Source organism: Equus caballus, chromosome 2 (assembly GCF_041296265.1).
Source record: "Equus caballus isolate H_3958 breed thoroughbred chromosome 2, TB-T2T, whole genome shotgun sequence".
In the NCBI taxonomy this organism is placed as follows: Eukaryota; Metazoa; Chordata; class Mammalia; order Perissodactyla; family Equidae; genus Equus; species Equus caballus.
Window position 1 is genome coordinate 65,527,454 of NC_091685.1, and position 25,212 is coordinate 65,552,665.

General features: G+C 40.9%; 1 protein-coding gene across 1 annotated transcript in view; it reads right to left on the minus strand.

Moving 5' to 3' along the window:
* XKR6 (XK related 6) overlaps nt 1–15,342 on the minus strand; it is a 309,836-nt gene extending 294,494 nt beyond the window's left edge. Inside the window, exon 1 of the mRNA XM_023636252.2 lies at nt 14,585–15,342. Coding sequence (XP_023492020.1) covers nt 14,585–15,309 — 725 coding nt within the window. The 5' untranslated portion in view covers nt 15,310–15,342. The remainder of the gene's footprint in view (nt 1–14,584) is intronic.
* Nucleotides 15,343–25,212: the final 9,870 nt, after the last annotated feature.

The window sequence follows — 25,212 nt, forward strand, 5'->3', positions numbered from 1 at the left end:
ACTCCCCATTCCCCCTCCCCCCAGCCCCTGGAAACCACCATCCTACTTTCTGTCTCTATGAAGCTGACTACTCTAGGTGCTTCATAAAAGTGGACTCAAACAGTATTTGCCCTTTTGCGACTGCCTCATGTCACTTAGCATAATGTCCTCAAGGTTCATCCATGTTGTAGCAAGTGTCAGAATCTCCTTCCTTTTTAAGGCTGAATAACATTCTATTCTATGTATATGCTACATTCTGTTTATCCACTCCTCCATCCATGAACACTGGGGTTGCTTCCACCTTTTGGCTATTGTGAATGATGCTGCTATGGACATGGGTGCACAAACATCTCTTCAAGTCCCTGTTTTCAGATCTTTGGGGTGTATACCCAGAAGGAGAACTGCTGGATCATCCGGTAATTCTATTTTTAATTTTATGAGGAACCACTATACTGTTTTCCATAATGCACTACTTTACACTCTCGACAACAGTGCATAAAGGTCCCAATTTCTTCACATCCTCACAAATACTTGTTATTTTCTGGTTTTTTGATAGTAGCCATCCTAATGGGTGTGAGGTGCTATCTGTTGGATTTTTAAAAAATTATTATTCAAGGTTATATCTGTGTCAATCAAGAGTAACTATTATATGAAGTTAAGTAATTTGTTTTTTATTTGGTCTTGAGAAGAGGTCTTAAGATCTATGGTGATTAATATTACTATAATTCCACTAAGTAAGGTTTTTGGAGAGGCCGCCCAAGTGGGCTTATGAAAATTGAAAAAGCTTGTGAATAAGGTTTTAAATACAGCATAAGCACTATAACATCTGCAGCAGTATTACATTCCAAAATCCATGAATGTAACAGTATTTATTTTGATCAAGCTCAGACAGGATCACCCAGGGGCTTTACACAACACTGGGGAGTCAGGTCTGTTCGTACTCTGAGTAACATCCCCCAGCTCCGAAAGACGGAATAGTGGGAGGAAAGACTAAGCCAGCAACAGATAATATAAGTAAATATATTAAAAGTATTATGGGCCGGCTCCGTGGCCGAGTGGTTAAGTTTGCGCGCTGCGCTGCAGCGGCCCAGGGTTCGGATCCTGGGCGCAGACATGGCACCGCTCCCCGGGCCACGTTGAGGTGGTGTCCCACATCCCACAACTAGAAGGACATGCAACTAAGATGTACAACTGTGTACGGGGGAATTTGGGGAGATAAAGCAGAAAAAAAAAAAAGATTGGCAACAGCTGTTAGCCCAGGTGCCAATCTTTAATTTTAAAAAAAGTATTAAAATTACTTTAATAAGATCAACTAAACAATTTTATCTCATATAGTGTATATTTGACCTATAACATCATATAGCTTCTGTTAAACATTTTAGTGTATAGTTTTTACTCTAATTAAAATTTTCAGTTTTATGTCTCAAGTACAATAGTTTAAGAAGATATTAATTACCTGTTAGCCATATAGGTCACAGATTTTGGCTTTGTAAGAAAAAAGACAAGGATCCTCATGTAGGCCCCGACAGAGTCTCAACTGGTAGTGATATCATATAGAGGAATTTTAATTATTAAATAGCCTCTAAGTAAATACACAGGTTTATTATTTTAATGCTTTAGTAACCTAATCTTTAGAAGCCAATTAAGAATATCAGAAAATGTAACAAATAATATTCAGATTAACAGAACAAGTATCTTAGAATGGCTGACTCTTAAACCTTCAATACTAGAGTCACAGGTCTCTTTTTTAGTTATTTTATCTATTTCTACAAGAATTTATGAAACAGACTGACACATTTTGATGAAAACATTTTAGTTCCAGTTTTACATTAAATCATATTTAGATGCTTTAACAACTTTATAAGAAATTTTTAGATAATTTTAATCCATTCCCAGTGGTTCTTAACACAAAAACCAAATAGAATCTATTAAGTTTTAGTAATATAAAGTTTTAGCATAAATTTCCAAATTTAGGTATGAATTTTGAACGTTTTTTAGGTTATATATTTGGTGGCTTGTACAATTAACAGATGAAAAACAAGGAGTGACTTTTGGGAGTAGTTACTTGGGAAACAGCGCCCAAGTATACAGGACACGATTTTGTTAAAGTTACATCAGCTGTGGTCACATATCAAAATCCCAAACTGTCCTAAACCAGTTTTTTTAAGACCTGAAACACTGACAGGGCTTAGATACGGGGCTGCAACACGTTTTATTTAGCCTATGAAGGCTATTTTTACCACAATGAAATTTCATCTGAAGAAAACTATTTAAAACTCTAGTTGTATTATTTCACCATGTTTTAATTCAGTATATTTAGTATGGATCATACTTAAAATACTTAAACTTAGCTATTATTTTTCAAAGCTAACTTAAATAGTTACTTGTTTTACCTGACCAATTAAAATAGGGGTTGGCCTGTTTTCATATGACCCTCAGGCTAAGAATGGTTTTTACATTTTTAAAGGGCATAATCAGATAGAGGCCTGACCTTGCTCGCAAATCCTAAAATATTGAATTAAAACATAAACCAAAGTTTTAAAAAGAAATTGTGTCTTTTATACTTTACTCAATAGTAATTTACATTACACACACCCCTCCCTTATCTGAAGGGTACCTGGTCTCAGCACAGAATTCTTTCTTTCCAAGTCTCCACCAAAGTCAGCACAAATGTGTGGCATTCAAGTTAGGGCTTTTAAGAATCAATTATGCTTTCTCCATATACTCTTCCCTTTCACTGGCTGAACGCTGAGGGTGTTGAGTCTCTAAAGGATGTCAAAGCCACTACCTGCCAGGACCACCTTGGACAATACATTTCTATGTTAAGCCACCAAAATTTTTGTTACTACAGTTACTGAGGAAACAAACCATAATAGTCACTAACAAACATGCTGTATATTTGCTGCCTTTCACATTTAACTAACTTCTACTTAATTTGCAAGTTCTCCCAATCACCCTTAACAAAAAAATAAAAACCCTATGAAAACAGATTGTTTAGACTGCTGAAAGGCCTGTTTATCCTACCCATCAGTCTTTTCCTTGACAACTGGCTACTGTTGCTCTTTTTTCAGTTTACTGTATGCTCAGATGAATTTTAATTTAAAACCTCACCACAACCACATTTCAAATGAAATGAAATTTAAAATCATTCCTGCTCCATATATGTAGTTCAAGTGCTGATGTGGCATTGAGACATTATCACATTCCATCCAATGACTGTGTCACAGAAGCAGAAATTTAAAGCGGGGTGGAACAGGCCCTTTCATTTCTTTATTGTATATAAGGGCCAACAAAGCACGAGAAGAATAATAAGTTTCACTTAACCCTGAAACACGGTAGTGTCTCCAAAACTCGAACTTCCCCAAACAGAACCTTGACATTTTCAAGAGCTGCATCGTGAGACCACCACAGGTTCAAAAGTAAGGTCAGTTACGCCACAATGCATGCTTCTGCAACATGGATTCCTTCATACACGACTGGCAAAATGGCAATGAGGACAGTGTAACGGGGAAGTAGTGTTGGTTCGTGAGTCATTCTTCCCAGCATGTTAATATTTTGAAGCTATCAAGAACGAGATTTTTTCACAAATAATGAGAAAGACATGGGGGGCTGGAAATGAAGGCGTTAAGGAAAACAATTAGAATCGTACCAAAGTACCTCCTTTGGTACAAGCAGTGGCGGTTGGTTTAGTGGCTTCAACAGCATTATGCTTTCCGCTACCTACTGATGCTGTGGGCACACATGAAGTCTATACCTGATCACAGCTTTAATTCTGGCGAAACTAGGTCTAGGCAAACCCTCCCATAGAAGCTAATACCTAGAAAAATCTACATATCAAAGAATAATCTACATATCAAAGAATCTACATATTTCATCCCAGGATGAAATAAGGCCGAGAATCATCTGGGGATGATGCCGAGTGCAGATGTCACCCATACCACCATGCTAGCATTTCTATTCGGATTGTCAGTTTTCATTAGTGCTCTGGTTACAGAGCTACATAGTTTTAAGCAGTCTAGCCTTAATCCTATTTTTTCCATAGCCCTGTTGTTTTTAGTACATGATTTTGAGGAATGAGAGGTTTTACAGGAACGCATACATCACATTACAGTAGATACAAGTGTACCATGAATTGAGATAGCAAACTGTAAATGCTAAGTAAATAAGCAAAATGACACACTGCAACCCCAAAGGGCCCTATTCAAATCTTGTAACGTGCCTGACAAATACCAGCTCCTTTAATCCTATACTACTACATCTCAGAAACTACCTAAAAGTTATGTGGTCCCTATCAAATAGCGGAAACCAAAAATACAGTTCACAAATGCTACAAACACATTCTAATTCTCTATTTTCCCAAATTTACAATGTAACTGCTTTGAACTTCACCTTCATCTTGACAACTTTTGTTTAATCTGCAAGCGGAATTATAAATCCTTTATGTAGCTTCTCTCTTTTTCCAACCCAAAGGCATGCATACCATCACCCTTGGTCTAAGCAAAACCATCTGAGATTGCTTAAACTTTGAATACATAATTTCTTTATTGGAAGGCATAATCTTTTCCTTCAGAGTCAGCTTTGATGAAAAAACTGCCTCACAAAAGGCAAAATGGCAGCATCCTAAATAGACAGAGCTATATAACTACTATTTAGTTGACTACTCAAAAACTGCTTTCCTTATGACCAAGCAAAATGACAGATTTGGAGTTTTGCTCAATTGGATCCAGAATCACAGAGGATCCAGCCCGCTCGCTCTACGCTGTACTTGAGCATACACCCTGTGTCCCATCTCTGCCAGACTCTCCTGGAGTTTCTGACTCTGAGCTTCCCAGTTACAAGGTTCTTGGGTCTTCCCACCACTGCCGCAGAACATTTCTAGATGGAGCTCAAAAGGATGTTATTATGTGTATGTAGATTTCAGGTGTCCTTGCTGATCCACTGTCCTAATATCTCACCAACACAGAGTAGTAAAGGAACACACTGATGACCTCTCTCCTAGGCCCTCCCCTAGCTATTCCCTGCCATGAGCCTATCAAGCAAAATGTAGTTAAATCATTTTTCTTCTCTGCTCCTTTCATTTCTGACTCTAATGACAACCATTTAATACCTAGTACACTTCTCCCCTTGCATTCACCAGTTTCTTTTTAGGAATCCTATCCTTAGCACCAATTTCAACAAATATAACATTTCTGAAAATCTGACACATGAAATCCAGTCTGGATTGAATATCAATTTTCCCAATAAAATGCCTCTAACCTGGCACTTCTGGAACACAGTGGTGATAATTCGTATTAATAATGACCTTGAAGTACTTCAAACTTCCAAAGAAGCTTCTGAATCAAAGGCATATTCAATTATATGCCGCACAGTTTTAATGCTAAATGTCTTTACAGTATTCTAAATCTTAAGTACAGTATACGGCAAGCCACATGCCATAGTATAGCTGTGGCAAATGTAGGCAAATAGAGCTACTATTTGATTAACATACCTTAGCCAACCCACTCCAGCTAAGAGTAAGGCCCGATCAAAGTTAAAATACGGATGCTCCATGAAAATCGTCGTCACAGCTTCCTTCACACATTCCACTCCTCTACATCTGATACGCCTACTGCTTAAGTTTACAAAAACAATTCCAAGTGATTCGAATATAAATGCCTTCTCCTTGAGAACTATCACTGTAAATGCTGGTAGAAATGAGCTATACAACCGCGGTTCTCATCCCTGTCTGTGCACTGCTTGGGGAACTTGCTGAAAACTAAGGCTTTTAAAATATATAGATCTAAGGCCCATCCCAAACCTACTGGGTCATAATCTCTTGTGGAAGCCAAATATCTGACTCCACGGTGATTCTGACGCACACACCGTTTTGGAAACAAATGCTTTGTAACCTTAAGGAAAGAGACACTGCTTTCGGTGTTTCCATCAGGTCAACAGAAAAGCAACATTTGGGTGCAGCATTTAGGTGGGACCTGCAGGAGTAAAGAGCGAACAAGAGGGCACTGTCAACCCTAGATATTCTTTCCTGTAATGTGGAAGTCACAGGGTGGGAAGGTATATCTACCCTGAGAAAGAGACTGGGTGAAGTACTAAAAGTAATTTCCAAAGGATACAGACTCAGTGGTGCTACTCAGCTGTTTGAATCACACTAGCAGTTACAATCAACTCAAAGAGTCACAAGCCCACCTATGCTCTGCAGAGTTTAACACATTTGACTAGCAATCAGAGGTCTCAAAGAACCTCAGCTTGCACATCAAGAGGTCCTAGCGGTTCAAGAATACCATTCCTCAACTCTCAATAAGCCAAAACTGCAAAGTCCCAAAGTAAAGCAAAATAATTAGTGAGGCGAGTCCCCTGGTCGCCACAAGAGAAGTCTGATGTAGAAAACCACACATTTGTCATCAGTGAGCTCTGGCTTCAAAACCTTCCTCCACCAGTCACCAGTGACTTATCAGACTGCTCTAACCTCTCTAAACCCATTTCTTCATCTGTAAAATGGACACGAAAAATTTATGAAGATTTAAACGAGACAATATTTGTAAAAACAGAATTTTCTGTATGGTTTCCTTTCCTCCTCAGTAATTCCTGTATGCCTCCTCCACTCCCCTTTGATCTCAGTCACACATTCTAGCATGTTACGTACACTTCTATTAGCCCCCACCTCACTTTACTGCTGTTACATGAGGCATACATTAATTCTGTTCCTCCCAAACTCACGTGACACTTAAACTCTGTCTACTGACAATCCACTGAAAACCCATCAATGCCTGGATTCATAGTAACTCTTTCAGGACAGAAGTCTTTTCCTTTTACTCTCAGGTCCCGATTCCAGTCGAGCGATGGCTCTCAAACTTTAGAGAAGGAAGAATTACTAGGGAGCTTGTTTAAAATACAAATCTCACCTCCCACCAACAACTTCATAATTGATTCAGGCGAGAGTTCGCACTGGTCACTAAAACTATTAGGTAAAAGCTTGCTGGAAACAAGACACTGATACTTTGCCTAAGCATTATCCCACCAGTTACCTACTGATTGCAAAGGGGAAAATGCACCTTGACACAAAACAAATCTGGCAGTGAGAATCTTAACTAAGAGAGAAAATTGAGCATCACGAGTAGTGGGATGAACCAGGGACCATGAGCCTGTTGATACAATGCAAATATGAACTAGGAAGCAGTAGTTTTGACAAAAATATGTAGCCTGAATATAATGAAGCCCCTAGATGCACCTTAAAGTTTGCCCAGAATACAGAGGGCACACGACACTTGGAGGAAACAATTAGGCAGTCCAAAACGTGGAACAGACAAAAGAACTGGCCCAGACTCTGCAAAAGTTAGTGCCACAAGAAAAAAAATGTAAGAGAACTGTTCTAGAGTTAAAGAAACATAAAAGCAATGCATGAATTTTGATTAAATCCCTGTTTGGAGCAGGGGAAACCTATGAAAGACACTGCTGGGGACAAATGGGAAAATTTGAATATGAAGCAGCTATTAGCTGATTCTATACAATTATGAAATAATTACGGAGCTACTGTTAATTTTCTTAGATGGAATAACGGTATTACAGCTATGCAGAAGTATTCCAATTTTTCAGTACTTGAGGTGAAGTATGGAAAGGTATAACCTCAGGATATATGTGAAACACACATACAGATAAAGCTATCTATGTCAATTACTGAAGCAAGGTAGATGGTGACAGGTGCTCAACACACTGCTCTTTCTACTTCTCTGTAAGCTTAAAAGTTTTCATAACAAAGGCTAAGCAAAGTACACATTCCTTGACCCAACTCCCTGAGGCTCTGAGTCCTTAAGCCTGTAGCAGGCGCACAAATCTGCATTTTAACAGGCCCCAGGCCCATCCTAATCCAGGAGGTTCTCTGGCCACTCTAGGAAACACAGCTGGAGAGAGAAAGTGGCGCGTCGGCTGTCTGGAAGGGCCTGGGTTCTTACCTCCCTTCCAGCTCTAGTTCATTGGCAGGCTTCCCAAGCCAAGGATTTGGAGTTTTCCTCAACTTCTTCATGTGTCCAGGATATATAAGATGCAATGAAAACACTAACTTTTCAAAGTTAGAGAATACATATCAAACAATAAATTGCAGTAGGTGATTTTGAGGGTTTTTTCCCCAATAAAGAAATTAATCTTGGTAAACAATTCAGAAAAATCTCCAAAATACCTGAGATATATACATTGCTTTAGCTTATTCTAACAGCAAAAACTTTAAAACAGATGAATGAGCACTTTAAAATGCTTTAATTTTAGCTGAAATAGCAAATTCACAAAATTAGCTAATAAACCAGCATAACTAGTTTCTCAGGAAGTCTAATCTGCTATAAATTTTAACATTAACTAAAGAGATATATAAAATGCCTCTACAGGCAGCAAAATGACAAAAAATAAGAAGAATTTGTTTAATAACAAGTCAAAACAACACAAGATAGTTCCTGGGAAACTTACACATTTTTAAACTTTTTAGTTGTTCAAACTAGAGTCTGAAACTCCTTCTTTAAAACTTCCGAGAGCTAATACCTATAGAATAGTAGACTTTTTAAAATGGAAGTGACCTTAAAGATCAACCAATTTAACTGCTTATTTGATAAATATGAGGAAACTGAGGCCAGAGATTTTTTGTAACTTGCAGAATGAGAAACGTTGATTTCTTAAGTCAAACGTTCCCTTTACACCATATCTCTAAAGAGTGGTAAACAGTGGGTTATCTTTAGGCAACAGTCAAAAGTCACTACACAAATTTAGTTTTAAATGAGGCTATGTTTTCAAGATTTAAAAAAATTTTTTTTGACTCTTTCAGAGCCAAATAAGAAATCCAGAATTTCTGACTAGAGAAAGCAAGTAAACAGAACACCACAGGGAGTAAACTACAGTTTGCAGAGAGCATGCTGTAAAGCAAACCAGCCCACGCGGAAAGGAAACATTTAAGACAGTTTGTTTCTTTTTACATCCCACAGAACCTTTCCAACAAGCCAGAATTTATCCATTACAGAAGCCTAACTAATTGACCTCCCGGATAAAGTTTGCAAAATAAAGCGAAGGATGTTAAAAGACAGAAATGAACTGCTGGTGATTTCTGACGAGCCTAGTAGATTGTCAGAATGCTAGACTTCTGTAATACAGATTTTGATGTTTTGTTTCTGGATCATTCTGTAAATACTATCCTTCATCACCAGTTGCAATTTTACTCAAAGTATGCCATTTTTTCATCACCTTCCCTTGAAAATTCACCATAAATGCCAAGTTTTTACTGTTTCGCTTCACTCAAAAATGAGAAATAACCTTCAGAGATGCTCTCTTCATAGTCACTCTCCTTTAGGAAGGAGCTCTTTGTCTAAAGGTAACTCTGCTGTCCTCACAGCTAATCTTGGATTTCCATGACTATTCAGGTGGAGGGAGGGGGAAGCGGATAACTAGATGAGACAACTTTATATTGTTCAACTTGTCCTTTTTTTCCTTGAGGATATCAAAGGGTCTTGTCTACTGCAAGATTATAAAATTATTATCCCACATTTTCTTCTAGTGTTTTTACAGTTTAATATTTTATGTTTACATCTTTAATTCTTTTAGAATTTTTGTTTATATAGGGTAGACATCAATTTTCCCCCCAAGTGGGTAGTCAACTGCGTCAATATCATGTTAAATAATCCTTTTTCCATTCACTGATCCGAAATGCTTTACTAACTACTAAACTCCCCCAAACCTGTCAATTTATTTCACTCTCTCTTCTGCTTCACTACTTATTTTCTCCATTCCTCCGCCTGCCACACACTGTTCTAATTATTGACAATTTATAGCAATCCACTTTTGATAGGGTAAGCCTCAAGAGCTTCTTTTTTCAAGGTTTTTTTGACTATTCAAACACATTTACTTTTCTCAGATCAATTTTTCTCAAGTCTCCCTTCAAAAAGTCCCAATCAGTTCCTTTTGAAGCATGATTCCATTAAATTTATGGATAAAATAAAAAAAATGCTATTTTACAATATTGAGATTTCCACCCACTAACAAGCAGATATATAAAGACCACCCCTCCACACACACATATAACCTTTTAATGTGACTGTGACTGGTACCCTAGCCACAGACCAAATGAATTTCCTTATTTGTAAGGTAACATTTCCATTCTTAAATCACCAAATCTTAGAGCTAGAAGGACGTTACAGACCACTTAGTCCAACACCTCTTGTAATCTCAGTTATGTTTACCTCAAGCCTACCTAAGAGAATCATTTCAAAATTAAAATGAATATCTCTTTTACATGCAACACAATGATAAAAGTACTATCTGGATCACATAAAAGGCAAAGAAGTGGGCTACATTTATTGAAGACTGCTTTGAATTTAGGAATCCTTTGAGAATTCTTAAGAATTCTAAAACAGTAAGATCCATATTTGGGCTCACAGAAGAAAACAGAGTACCATAAGTGCATACACTTGAGACAGCTCCAAGTACTGTTAGACACTCGTGTTTCCAAGTTAAAGTCATTTTGTCATGATGTTGTCCAAGAACCAAACTTCCTAGTACCAAATCATTCCATTCCCAACTGTTCCATCATATTTATTAAGAACACAAATCCAATAACAATCTCCAAATGGAATAAGCCTGAAAGCCAATTCTAAAAGTGTTTCTCAAGCCTGGCTGCCCATCTGATCACTTGTGGAGCTTCTAAAAATAAGACTGCTTGGGTCCCACCCTGGGATTCTTCCTCAGCAAGCCCAGCGACACTCGGCCATTTCTTTTTTTTCCCCCCAAGCTGAAGTAGGTTCTCTTCTCAGCCAGAGTTAAGTGTCACTATTCTAAAATATTCAACAAGAACAAAGCCCTATAATAGACCAAGTATGCCTACATACGAAGAGGGAGGGAGGGATGCAGAGGGAGGAATTTTAAAAAAGCGTCTTCACCAGCCCAACAACATTTGCTGCTGATGATACACAGAGCTGTGCCCCTATATTATACCGAAGTCTTGAAACAGAAAAAACGCTAAAACAAAGCTTTAGACTGCTCACAGACTGACGGTGCCATGATGATATGTGAAACACCATTTTCTTTTTTCTCCCTTGGAGGCAACCCTCCACACCATGCCCTCTCCCAAGAGAAAGAACAGCTGACATTCACTTTAAAAATGGCAAATACTACTAAGATTCTGAGTAAATTCCTCTTTCACTCTATAAAATAGAGGGCTGCAAACACACCCATAAAAGTAAATAAAAGGGTGATTAATGATTTGGCCGTGACATCATGACATTAGGTGAAATTTTAGTCGAAGAACTATTGCTTCATGACTGCAGAGAACTGCCAACACACTAAGCACTTTCTAGAAGAAACGCAAAAGCAAACGTAGGCCAACACACGGAAGGGAAACTTACATACAACAATGCAATAAGCAAACTAAATCAAAATGTTCCTAAGGTCTAAGCCTCCTAGAAAATGATCTCACTTTCTCATAACAACACATTGTACTCAACTGAAGCCCAGTGTGACTCATATTCCTGGTATGACTGCCATCCCTGGGAAAGGCGCTTGAAAGATAGCGCAGGTAAAGCTACACAGTGAGTTTGTGTTAAGTAATTAGTGAGGGTAAAGCAGGCATTAAATAGACCTTAATCACACACCAGTGCTCCTCAAAGGAGGTGCATGAAACCACATCATCCTACAGACAACTACTCTTCCGTGCTCTAATTCGGGCCCCACCACAAATATTTTCAACATTCTTTAGGCATTTGGTGAAAGAGATGTCAAGTATTTTGCATCTTGACAGGAAAGGCAGCACACACAGAAGTTTACCACTCTACTATCAAAGCAACTACATTTTCTTAAATAAGCACTGTGCTCTGTCCAAGCAAGAGTCAAATCATTTACACTTAAAAAAAAAAAAGGCACATGAAAAGACAGGTCTTCACGGTTTAATGGAATCAGTTTTGACAATGTACAACTTCACTGACATCTTTTCTTAGAAATGTGGCCCCAATCAGTGATATAATTCCTAGACCTTAACCTTTATGTCACGTGACCCCGTGAAATAGCAAAATTTTAGTAGCAAATATGATTAAGGGAAAAACTGTAACCCCAAAAGATCAGCACAGTAAAATCTGAGATGATGTATGTTCATACACTTAGACAAGAAATTTTTTGCCAACAGATTAAAACAAGAATAAAAACCTTTCTCCAGAGCTTTTCCATATGAATGATTTCCTCGCAAGCCCCATGCCTAGCAGGTGCTGAAGAGCAGACCCTGTTCCTGGAGTATTTCAAGCAAAACCAGATTAATGAAAAAAATTAAAATAAAAAGATAAAATCCTTCCTCAGTAAATATTTCTTTTGAAGTATAACCATGTTGTAATAAATAACTTAGCTGAATTAGCATGTCTTTTAATACCTTAACTTTATGAAACATTTACACATACATTCTAATCTTGAAAAAAAGACTAAAATAATTTAGACATAACAAAGTCACAGACATCTTTTAAAAATATATATATACCACTGCAGACCTTGAAAGTTCAATGGAAATCTGGAAAAATAATACACTACCGTATTTTAAACAACTATAAAAACTAAATTTACACTTAAAATGTACTTTTTAGTTTGTCCCAAAATCTGGACTTCTGCTTTGCCCAAACAGAATTAAGGTTTAAGTCAGTGGAGGAAAATTAGTCTGCCTAAGAGAATTTGTGAAACTGAACTCCAATTTCATTAGGTCCCAAAAGCTTACTACTAATAAATATCTAGGATGGATTACATTAGAGACAATTCTCCTAGGAATCTTAACCTGACACCAAACTTAGGATTGCCCACACTGAGGAGACTAAGATACAGAAAGACAGGCTTCTTCAGGAGAGACCTAGTTATTAGATACATGCTGTGAAATTTTACTAGAATTTCAAAATCTCTCTCTTCCCCATATTTTTTGTCCCTCTCCCGGCTTCATGCCTTTGCATCTTGCCACCTACAAGAAACCAAAAAAAGTATCCCCAATATCAAACACACTACCTTTGATTTGTATGGATTTGGATGCTGAGCAGTGTTTTTAGATCTAGATTTCAAATTCAAAACATATTTCAAACTTCTACTTCACCCAAAGCTAAGCTCCTAATAGCTAAAAGTTAATCAATTTCCATTCTTTTCTACTTTACGCCCCCTCTTCTTAGAAACTTATCAGCAGGAAACAAATTATCTGCAGACAAATACAGCTAGAAAAAAGGCTGCTTGGCTCAAGCTGGGAACACCAGTAAACAAGCCTGGCAGGACCCAAACATCAAGAAACAATCACATGGCCCCCTTCCTGAATGTGCATGTAAATTCTCCAGGACAAAGTTCTGGAATTCACTTTCATGATCTCACAATTCAATCCCATCCTTTCTGAAACGTTTTTATTTACAATTCTGAAAAGAGATCTGGACAAACAATTCAAAGACAATGAACTTTATTTCAGTTAACCGAAACACCCAGCAGCTCAAGTCTCCTACTAGACATAGGAGTCGGTGCAGTCTAGGCAAAATGTCTTCTCACAGGAGCAGGCGACCTGAAGAGCTCCGTGTAATTTATCTTCAGTAAGATTTTTTTTCTCTCGCAAACGCTTTTGCCTACAACTCACTGTTTCCACAATACACTCAAGCTGATTTAAGTTGGAGGGCAAGATTTACCAAGGTTTTAACGGGCTCATTTCCTTAGTTTAGCCAGTTAAGGCTGGTGGCAAAAAGAACGTCTGCAAGTGGTTTTTGCGGGATTCACCTGGCACCCGGGAAATTTACAAAGGGGAAAGGGCCGCAGGGCCAAGCTCGGGGCTTTGTAAACGTAAACCACCTACGCACTGGCCTGGACACCAGGAAAAACGTTCCACCAGAACAGGTGCCCAGGTGGCTAACTGATCTTCTGGAGGTGAGAGTTAAAAACAAACGCTTACACCCAACACAGACTACACAATTTTACCTGCCACTGAGCAAAGGGCACGTCTAATCCAGCAAAAAAAGTCATTTGCCTTCAAGGAGGGCAGCGTTTTGGTCATTTGAGGGGATGGGGTTGCAGGAAGGGGGGAGGGGGCGTGGAATAAAGGAGTGCTCAAAGGAGAGGCAGCGAGGATTTTTGCACAGGGCCCCAAACAGGCCACTGCGGAGAGAAGACGGGGGAGAGGGGAAGCTGTCTCACCGGGGGACAAAACCGAGTGCAAACCGGCTAGAAGGAGGAAGGTTCCCCCCAGGAGGCGAGAAGGGGTGCAGAGGAAAGGCGCCAGCGGCTGTTACCTTGGGTTACAGGGGCAAGGGACAACGGGAATAGAGGTCTACAGAGATGGAAAGGAGGGAAGGGATGAGGCAGGGGCTCCGCTAAGTGCGAACCAGGGATGAAGAGAGACCAACAGCGGGACTTGGGCGTCCCTGGGCCAAAAGGCGTGGCCAGGGATCCAGATCAAACGATGGTCTTTCGGAGACGCCCGGGAAGTGCGCGGCAAACCCCTCCTTCCAGACCCCGGGCCAGGCCGGGCCGAGGGGCCCACCGACGAGTCACCTCGAGGGCGGAGCGCGCTCCGGAGGGCTCCAGCTCGCCCGCGGGGCCCTCCGCAGGGCCGCCGGCCCGGCCCCCGCCCCCACCCCCGCAGTGCTCTTACCTCCACACCTGCCCCATCTGCAGCAGGTGGATGACCGTCTGCCAGATCCACACGGAGAGGCGGCACAGGCGCTGCGCCCCTGGCGTCGCAGGGCCGCCGCGGCCGTAGCCGGCCCCCATCATGGGGGGACCCCGGCTGCTGAGCCCCTCCACGGCGCCCAGCCCGCCGCCCGTGTAGTCCTGCACGAACCAGCGGAAGCTCAGGCTCTGCACCAGCAGCGACGGCACCAGCACGAAGAAGAGGGTCAGCCCGAAGTAGCCGTAGTCCCCCTTGCGGTAGTAGTCGAGGGCCAGCCACAGGTCGGTGCCCACGTCCCCGAAGAAGACCAGCAGCGCCAGCACGATCCACAGGCAGTCGAGCCACGGCCGCTCCACCTGCGGCGGCGCGGCCGAGGGCGTCGGGTAGCGGTCGGCGTCGGCGGCCGCGGGCGGCTGCAGCGGCTGGTCCCCCCCGTCGGCGGCGGCGGCGGCGCTGCGGCGCGGCTTCTTGCCCAGGAGGGAGCGCAGGCAGGCGGAGCGGCAGCCCCAGTAGCACGAGGAGGTGTTGCAGCAGTGGCAGATGTGCAGCGAGCTGCTCTCGCCGGGCTCGTCGCCGCCGCCGCCGCCGCCGCAGCCGCCTCCCCCGGGCTCCCCGTCCTCCTCGCCGCCACTGCCCACCGCCTCGTCCAGGTTGTGCAGCTGGGCGAAGCCCACCCCCACGCCACCGCCATCGGATTTCGCCGCCATCTTGACTCTCTTCCCAGCTCCGGAGGTTGGGGGGGGAGGGACGGGGGGGGGAAGAAGGCAGGGAACGGGGAGGGGGGGAAACGAATGGAGAGGAAGGGGGGCGGGGAGGAAGCGGGGGAGCAAACGAACGAGGGGGGAGTGGGCCAGGGAACCCCCTCCGCTTCCGGGTAGTTGGCGTCACTTCCGGGCGAGCCCCCCAATCGCACGGCGCCCGCAGCTCCCCAGCCCTACCCTCCCGGCCAAGATGGCCGCCCTCCTGTGCCTCAGCTGCTGGGCGGGGGACCGGGGGGTTCTCCCCGCCAGGGCTCCCCTTCCCCTCTTCCGTTGACCCCGAAACCCATCAGGTTGACCCCTCGGCGTTTCTGAATCCCGCTGGGCCGAGTGAGGCGGTCCAAAGTGATCCCTGGAGGGGGCAGTGCCAGACGTTTTGGGGTCCCCTTCCTCAGCGTCGCAGCTCACAGCTTTCCTCCTGGAGAAACGCCCCCTAACACCCTGCCGGCTGCTGGCGGAGGGGCGGGACCTCTGAGGGAAGGGGCGGAGCTAGTGCAAAGCAGGTGATTACGTGTCACTTCCGGGAGATAGGATGACCTCATTGTAGTTAGACACCCCCCCCATCAAAATGGCTGTCTCACCTCTTTGCCTTTTTCTCTTCTTTTTCTTTTAAATTTCTCTCCTATACTTTCCTTATTTTGAGGGTCTTTAGAAGTTACGTAAGTCAGGTTGGATTCCCACACACAACTTACTGATTCTCACTGCTGTTTAGACACCTCCCTCCTCTTTTACCTCTGTTGACCCCCTGATTTTCTTGTCACTGACAACTTTACCATCTTGTGTAAGAAAGTTTCCACCATTCCTTTAAGAAAACTCCCGGCAAAATCCAATTAAAAATCAGCCTGATTGCATCTTGAGTATTAGGGCAAAGATTGAATTGGCATAGAGTGACCTTGAGTGCATTTTCTTCACCATTGAAATATTTCTACCATCTTTTTTTTTTAAGTATGCGATTTTAAAATTCTGACCTTAATTTGGAAAATTCAGAACTAGCCAGGGTTTAAGCTGTGTCAATTAACTTGTTCAGGCTATTTGAATGTGTGAAGATCACCTTTTAGAAGTTTTTGGTGTGAAGACTCTGTCAGTAAACATGGCTTTAAATGAGCGAAAATATTATCAATGTGCTATATCATTAAAATAGGTGCAGGGTACACTACTTAATCTTAACTAACAAATTACAAAAGTGAAGCAGCACTGAATGGATTTGAATTACAATGATCTCCCAGTGAAAGTATATTTGAAGCCGGATAGAGCAAGCTAGATGGTTACAGGTGTTTCTGATCAGGTGAAAGGAACATTTTGAAGTTAAAAACAAAAAATTTTTTTAAACCCTGAATTTTCTCATTGACCTCCGTAGGTTTTTGTACTCGTTTTCCGATTCTATCTACTTCTCCCTTCGGTAAAACTTTCTAATAATGCCAATAACTTTTTTTGGAACGGTGAGGACAAATTAGGTAGTATTTGTATGGCACTGAGGTTCTGTGTAAGAAACGTGCCTTTGAAATTTTCAGTATTGTTATTTTGAGGTATATGATATTTAACGCCATAGCACCTAGTTAAGTTTTGGGTGTGGCAGGGCAAGACAAGGACTCCACATTTTAGGACACAACTTTTCATGAGTATTTATGCCAAGGTAAAACCTGTAAATAGTTTACAGAAAGTGCTCATAGAGAATTTTACCCCAGCCATTGGGAGGCGGGGGGAGTAATTCCAAAATCTACTTTTGGAAACAGGTCACACAACTGTATCCTTTTATTTCATACTATGACTTAAGCCTCTTTGTTCCTGTGGTAGTAAAACTTATAGCCGGCAGGTAAGGATTATTTCTGCATACAGATGGGATGCTATTTCTTTCTTTACAGAATTTGAATTAATAACACCTTAGAGATATGGTGTAAGTGTAGAGTAGGACTGCTCAGGTTTGGATCCCACTAAAGTAACAACATGAATAATGTGAGCAAGGTAGTTAGTGTCTTTGAACCTGTTTCCTCCATTGCACAATGGGAATAATAACCGTAACTTCTTTGAAAAGTTGTTGGGTGGATTAAAAGTGGTAATCCATTCAAAGCTCTCAACAAGATACATGCTAGGTAGTAAGCACTAAGTAAATGGTAACTGCCATTATTATATTATTGCTATTATTGTTATTGTGTTTGCATACTACCAAAATATAGTTACTCAACTTCTAGCATTCAGTAGATTTGGTATCTCTAATTCGTGAAAGCATTTTGAAATACTTCTAGGAAATATGTACAATTAATTTGTGTTCTTAGATATATTTCCTCTATTTAAGCCTATGAGGCTATGAAATGAGATACAAAAGCAGGCAGCAATGGCATATTTATGATTCCTATTTCTCTGTGCCCTGAAAGAACATAATATACTGTGAAATTAGCTAAGTAAATTACACTCACTATATAAGGCTGACGAATGAGACTGAGTCAAAAGGGTTTATCACAATTGAAGTTTCAAGTAGATATATAAGATTCACAGACTGCCAAGTGATTTCATCTTTACATTTGCCATTTCAACAATTATATCATTCTGCCTTCTTTAGAAGGGATACGTTGTGGAACTCACGAATTTCTAAAATTAAGATCAGTTACAATGATAATAAAGCTATCATGAAGACTCGCTGAAAGGTTAACATAAAGTTGGACTGTGCTATGAATGGCACTTTTTTTTAACCTAGAACTTTGGGGCAATTGAGTGTTCCAAGTAAGTCCAGCACTTAGCGCAGTGCTGAGCACATAGTGAGCATTCAATAAATATTGGTTAAATGAACAAATTAACTTTCCAGATAACTGAAATTTACCCTTTCAAGTGCCCCCCTGAAATTATATTTTAAATTTTGTGATGTAAATCTTCATAAAACTCATGGATGAATTACAGAGATACCTCAATTTTTTAGTGAACAGAGGGGAAAATAAATAGAAAGAAATTCATTGCCCAGTGGTCTGATTTCTCAGCAGCATACCAGCTAACCCTTTCTTGATGAGTTGACCTTAAGGTAGCCTATGCTAAGAGGCTCTGACTATCTTCTGACCTACCAAGGAGCCACCCCAGGCCTACTGGACACTTTTGTTGTTACTGTTTCTAAATAACAATTTTTTTAAAATCTCTGATTTTCATAATTCAGTCAGTTAACAACTCTGGCTCCTGTTACTTCTGCTTTGATATAGTGGGAAGTGGATATTTGGGAAGCCAAACCACAAAGCGTGTTGGAATTACATCTAAAATAATAGTAAAGAGATTTTTAGAGGCTCTTCTATGAGTAAAGTAAGACATATTTAATATGTGGAAATTGTGGCATTTAGAGAAGAGGAGAGAGCTGTTTAGAGAGAACTTTGGGGTTTTTCTTCCGAATTCTCTGCTATTTTCAGAAAGGGAAAGAGGAGAAAGTCAGTGTTGAATGCTGTTATATATTAGACACTGTCCCAAACATTATTTCACTTAATCTTACAGCAGTCCAAAAAGGCATAGTGATTAACATCTCCATCTTAATGGTCTAGAAAACAGCCTTGAGTTGGCCAAATGACTTACCCAGAGTCATACCCATAGGAGGTAGGGTAACCATGGATTAGAATCCAGGCAGGTCTAATTCCGAAGCCTAAACCACTTACCCTACCATTGCCCTGGACCAGGCAGCTATTGGCCCCTGAAATGAAGTTAATGTTACTATATTAGTCACTGGAAGGGTGCTGTTATGATGCTGAACCACATCCAGGAGACAGAACACTTGAATTCCAACATGGGAATTTACCTCAGCAAAAGCATTACAAAGGTGCTTCTTCATGCATTCTTCACAAGATTTTCCTAATCTGAGCCTGGGTAAAGCCTCAAAACCAGTAGGTGGATGTCATCCTTATCAATTCTATTTCTTGTATCTTACTTTCTTCTATAGGAATAGGACTTCTTTGAGCGCTACAGAGTAAGCTCATAGAACCCTTTATCCCTAGAAACTCCATTTCTATATTTCATATTAAGAAGTGAAATTTTAGCAAGCACTCATACATTCCTGCTAGTGTTACAAAATGATACAATCTCTATGGGAGGGAATTTGGCACTATCCATTGAAATTGCAAGTGCAATCACCCTCTGAGACAACAGTCCTTCTTACGGGAATTTATCCCATAAGAATATTTATCCCGCAGATAAATATGCACTTGTCAGAAATTACATGTGAACAAGGTTGTTCATGTAGCATTGTTTATAATAGCAAGAAAAAAAATGGAGGAGAAATAAAGGCAAGTGTCAATCCAAAGGGAGGCTAGTTAAATAAGTTGTGGCGCATCCACATGACAGGATATGATGCAGTGATACTGAAAATTTAGTTGTTTTTTTTTTAAACTTATTTTTTATTTTATTTTTTATTTTTTTTGGTGAGTGAGGAAGATTGTCACTGAGCTAACATCTGTGCCAGTCTTCCTTCATTTCTTGTGTGTAGTTCACTGCCACAGCATAGCTTGATGAGCAGTGTATAGGTCCACACCCAGCATCCAAACCCGCGAACCCTGGGCTGCCAAAGTGGAGTACACGAACTTAACCACTACACCACTGGGCCAGCCCCCTAAAATTTAGTTTTCTTTTTAGTGATATTTAAAGAGTTGCAAAATTCTTTGTTATACAAAAAGAGTAAGGTGCAAAATGATAGAGCATGCTACATTTTCCATAAGAAAGAAGAAGGGCTAAGATTGTCTGTTTCTCTTTGCTTATATTTGCATAAGGCAGCTCAGGAAAGATACCCAAGAAACAAATTAAAGTGATTACCAATAGGGTGGTGGTAGTGGTGGGACGAAATGGTGTGAACAAGGGCAAGGATGGGAGAAAGGCAATAAATGTTTGGGAGAGGGTTTTTTTGTCAGGGAGGAATATGCATACACATGCAGTGTTGCAGAGAGAGGGAGGAAAGAAGGGGCAGGCACATGGTATTTCTTTCTGGACAATAGCACCACTGAGGATATTTTGTAAAGATTTTTATCTCTTAAGAACTCTGGCATCAGTGAATTGACTTAAATGCTTCTTGAACTTCCTTATATTTTTATTCACTATATTGTCTAAGTAAGGATAATGAGCTCCATGAGTTAACACCCTAAAGAGCAGAGTACAGTGTAGGTTTATCATACATACACTTAACTTCTGTGAAGTCAACTATTCGTGCTCAACCAAAAGAAAAGAAAGGGCAAGCAATGACAAATCAAATCATACAGGCCATTGCAGAGAAAGAGCATCTGCCCCCAGGTTGAGTGTGAAATGGGAAATGGAAATATGCTATTTCCACAGCAGACCTTGGTTCCTTAGTTTCTCATATGATTGTCCTGCCAGGTCAAGTGAGATTCCAGAAATTAAAGATTTGTGCTTGTCCTACAATATGGCCCCCCGGGTCAAGCCAAGTCCTTTCTCTGGGTCTTCGACCGAAAATACAAGATTTGACCTGATGCTGAAGAAAAGCTGGCTGAGTTGGTCTCTTGGCAAACTGATATGATGTCTCCAATTCAAAGAAAATTTTCAGCATACACAGCTCTTAGACTCAGTGCTGACCTCAGATCCTATTACCACTAGCACCCCAAGTAATATGAAACCCCACAGTGGTGTCCCCTTCAAATTTTAGACAAGTTTCCTGGTTGTAGTATTTCAGAATGTGGCAGACACTAGATTAAATTGAGTCTAACTTAATTCAGCAAGTGTTTATTGAAAACCTCCTATCATGTATATATCTAACTTCCTTTAGCGCAAAGAACCATGAGATATAGTGTCTACCAACTACAGTCCCATTGAAGAGAGAAAATAGATACCTACAAACATCAGTAACAAAATAGCATTATAAATAAGTCATGAAGTGCTGCTAAAATTTTTAGAACAATTAGCAGTTAGCATAGTATAGGATATTCATTTATCAGGAAAATGTAGGTGCCTAATACACATCAGGCACCCTGGCGTGAAAGGGTGAAACAAGGAAACAAGAAATTATTTGTAAAAGCTTTAAAAAATACCCAGGAGGTATTGTGTGTGTGTGTATGTGTGTGCGTGTTTGTGTTTTAATAAGGAACCTACTTAAACGTGAGAAATCAGGAAGCCAACTCTAAGGCGAAGTTTAAGTTGAGACTGAAGGATAAGGAAGGACCAGCCTTGGTTGACCATGGGGTAGGGGTGGAAATGGTACTCAGAATATGCTTTCCAGATGAAGAAAATTCCCTGTGTCCAGTCCTCAGCTGCGCACTGCTTGGCCTGTTGGAAAAACTGACAAAAGGCAAGTGTGCAGGCACCTAGTGGGCAACTGGGAGAGTGGATCAGAGGGAGACGGATGCAGCATTTCAGGTTTGTAATGTGAATTCTGGACATGGATGGTGGTGATGGTTACACAACAGTGCGAATGTACCTAATGCCACTTAACTGTACACTTAAAATGGTCAAGCTGGTAAATTTTATGTTATGTGTATTTTACCACAATAAAAAGAACGGAGGAAAAAAAGAAACCATGAGATTGAAGAAAGAGGCATTTGAGCCACCCTAAGGAATTTTGACTTTATTTGAAGTGTAAATTACACAGTACAGGCAATAATAACGAAAGAGGCAGAGGAAGTGGGAGAGAAGAGCTAGAAGAGTTAAGGAAGGCATTGTGGTGGAAGGGAGAATTAACCAAAAATGTTGGAACGATGGACAAAGAGGATCTAGATAAAGGAGAGTGGTTGGCGTGACGCAAGTTTCCATGGGCTCCTGTCAGGGCATCAGGCTGACCAAAGACAATGGTTTGTGCAGAAAAGTGGTAAGGCTGGGAAGGAAAGATGAGAGCGGGGACACTAGAAACTTATAGGGGGTTGGGGAGGGGGAGCCATTGCCATCATTGCAGCAAGAAGTAAAGTGCAAAACTGAATGTGATCAAGTGCTCAAGCTCTTGGGTCTGACGTATGTGCTTTGGGCAATCAGGAAGGAGAAGAGAGGAAATTCCTGACGGATGGCGTAATGGGGAAAAACTTTGGTGGACAGGGAGGAGTTTGTTACATTTGGGTTGTCAACCTTCATCTTTCCAGACTTAAGGGCTCCAGTCCTCTTTGTAAACTTATACAGAAGCCCCTCTATCCCACTGACTGATTTCACTTAACAAGTATATGTTGGGTACCTATAATATACTCAAGACTGTTCTAAGCACACTGGAGAACAAATGATTCCATAAACATCCATGACCTCAAGCCAATTACAATCTTCTGTGTGTGTTTAGAGGGAGCGGGGGTCATATCTTGTCAATGATGATTAAATTGTGCCTTTCTCTGGCTCTTCCTCTTTTTTTAAATAAAAATGTTTTGTTTTTTTGATCACAGGAGATCTGCTTTGTGTTTAAATCACAGCTCTGTCATTAACCAGCTATAGGATTTGGAGGAAGGTACCTTCTTATTTAAGTCTCAGTTCCTCAATCATAAAAATAGGGAGAATACAATTTGCTGCATAGTGTGATTTGTGATGGTTTGATGGAATAATGTACATAAAAAGTACCTTCAACTGAATGAGCAGTCAGTGGTAGCCTTTGCCTGCCTCGTGTTGCCAAACCTTAATCAAAGTCTTCCCCGTTCCCAAGCCCCTGGTCCATTAATTCAGACCACATTTTTTCTCAGTTTTCCAGCACTGTGTGGTTAAGTAACTGTGTAGGCTTCTTGTGGACCTTGCCTTTCTTACTAGAAATTGTATGATGGACCAAGCGGTCACGCAGCCTTGGGTCTGAATTCCCAGCTCAGCCCCTTACTATGTCACCTAACAAATCACTTCAACTCTCAGACGTATTTTCCTGATGTGTGAAATGGTGAGCATTCTGTTGCCCAACAAGCTTATTGTGATATCAGTGCCTGGTATGCAGCAGGTGCTAAATAAATATTAGTCCTCCCTCCCTGCACCTGTTTCCTACAGCTACCATAACAAATTATCACAAACTTAATGGTTTAAAACAACACAAATTTATTGTCTTACAGTTCTGGAGGTCAGAAGTCCAAAATGGATCTCATGGGTATGGAAGTATCGGCAGGGCTGTGTTCTGCTGGAGGCTCTGGGGAGAGTCTGTTTCCTGGCCTTTTCCACATTTAGAGGCTGCCTGCTTTCCTTCGCTCATATTCCATCTTCAAAGCCAGCAATCACTTTGCCTCTGCTTCTGTCATCACATCTCGTTTTCTCTGACTCTCTGACTCTCCTTCCTTCTCTTTTCCCACCCAGAGAATCCAGGATAATCTCCCTTTCTCAAAATACTTATTTAATTACATCTGCTATTTCTTTTGTTATGTAAGGTAACATGTCACAGGTCCCAGGGCTTCAGATGTAGCCCTATTTAGGGGCCATTATTCTCTCTACCACTCCCTTTTAACTTTTTCCTGATTATGCAAACCTGAGCCCATCATCCCTGGCCCTCAGGTCAACTCTGCCCTCCAGTTTTCTTATGCCTTGATACCAGCTCACTTGGTCATCAAGACCTCCAGCTGATGGCTCGCTCACAAACTTCAAGACCAATGAGCCAGAGTGAATTGAAAGAGCATTTTGTGTACAACTCCTGTGTTACAGATGAGGAAGAGGAAGCAGACCACAGAAGACATTTATTTAAGGTCACGCTAGTTCTTGTTAACTCAAGAAGTCGGACTTAAATTTCCTGATGTTCAGGCAAGGACTCTTAATGCTACATAATGTGAATTATGCTGATTCACGTACCTTATAAAGTTGCACAGATCATTCATTTTCAGTTTGTGGTATCTCCTTTCATCTCTGTTTCTTAATGACAGGGACACTGGGCTTAGAGATTTAAAAGGCAAAAAGTACATTTGAATTCCAGTGACACCATTTACCATTTCTTAGACTTTGGACAAATCCCGTTTGAATCTCGGTTCTCATGTAGAATAAGAATATTAATATCTGTCCCATCTTCCTCCAAGACTTGTTGTGAGAACCTCTCTCATAGGTTTATTGGGTGCTTTCTAAATCATAAAGAGATGTAAGAAATCTAGGGAACCATTTTTACCCAAGGTGAGGCCTCCTACATAATCTCCCTGACTTTATTCTCTTCTTTTCCCATCCAGCCTGCTTACGATCATCAGACTATTAAACCTAAAATACTATCAGGCTATCGTGAGAACATGCAGTGGCTCACTATTGCCTACCATACCAAATCCAAACCACATTCCTTAGTTTTTGGATCTTCCATAATCTTGTTCCCAACCTATATAGCCAAAATTAACTTTTGCCATTGGCCAGAACACACCCTTATCAGAAAAATTTCCTCATTGTCCACACGTCTGGCTTATTCCTGCAATGGAGCTTCTAACCTTGCTTTTTATTCATTCATGAAGTCTTTTCTCCTCGTCTTTGCCTATCATTCAATTCAAAAATTCAAATCAATAAACTTTCAGTGAAAGCCTACTATGAAGAAGATGTCATGCTAGCAATGGCTCAAAGTCGTTCTTACCTTTCAATACCTGTTTCAAATCCCACCTTCTTCAGCAAAAATGTCCTTGACTATCTAACACAGAATGATACCTTCTTCCTCTGAAATCCTGTGCTGTTTAGAATCTCCACCACACAGTTTAATTTATTTAAATGCAGTCTTACATTCTTTTAGTTCATGTAATAATTAAAACAAAATTAGAGGAGCCAGCCCCATGGCCTAGTGGTTAAGTTTGGCATGCTCCACTTCGGTAGCCTGGGTTTGTGGGTTTCAGATCCTGGGCATGGACCTATTCCACTCATCAGCCATGCTGTGGCAGTGACCCACATACGAAATAGAGGAAGATTGGCACAAGTTTTAGCTCAGGGCTCATCTTCCTCAAGCAAAAAAAGAGGAAGATTGGTGACAAATGTTAGCTCAGGGAAAATCTTCCCCAG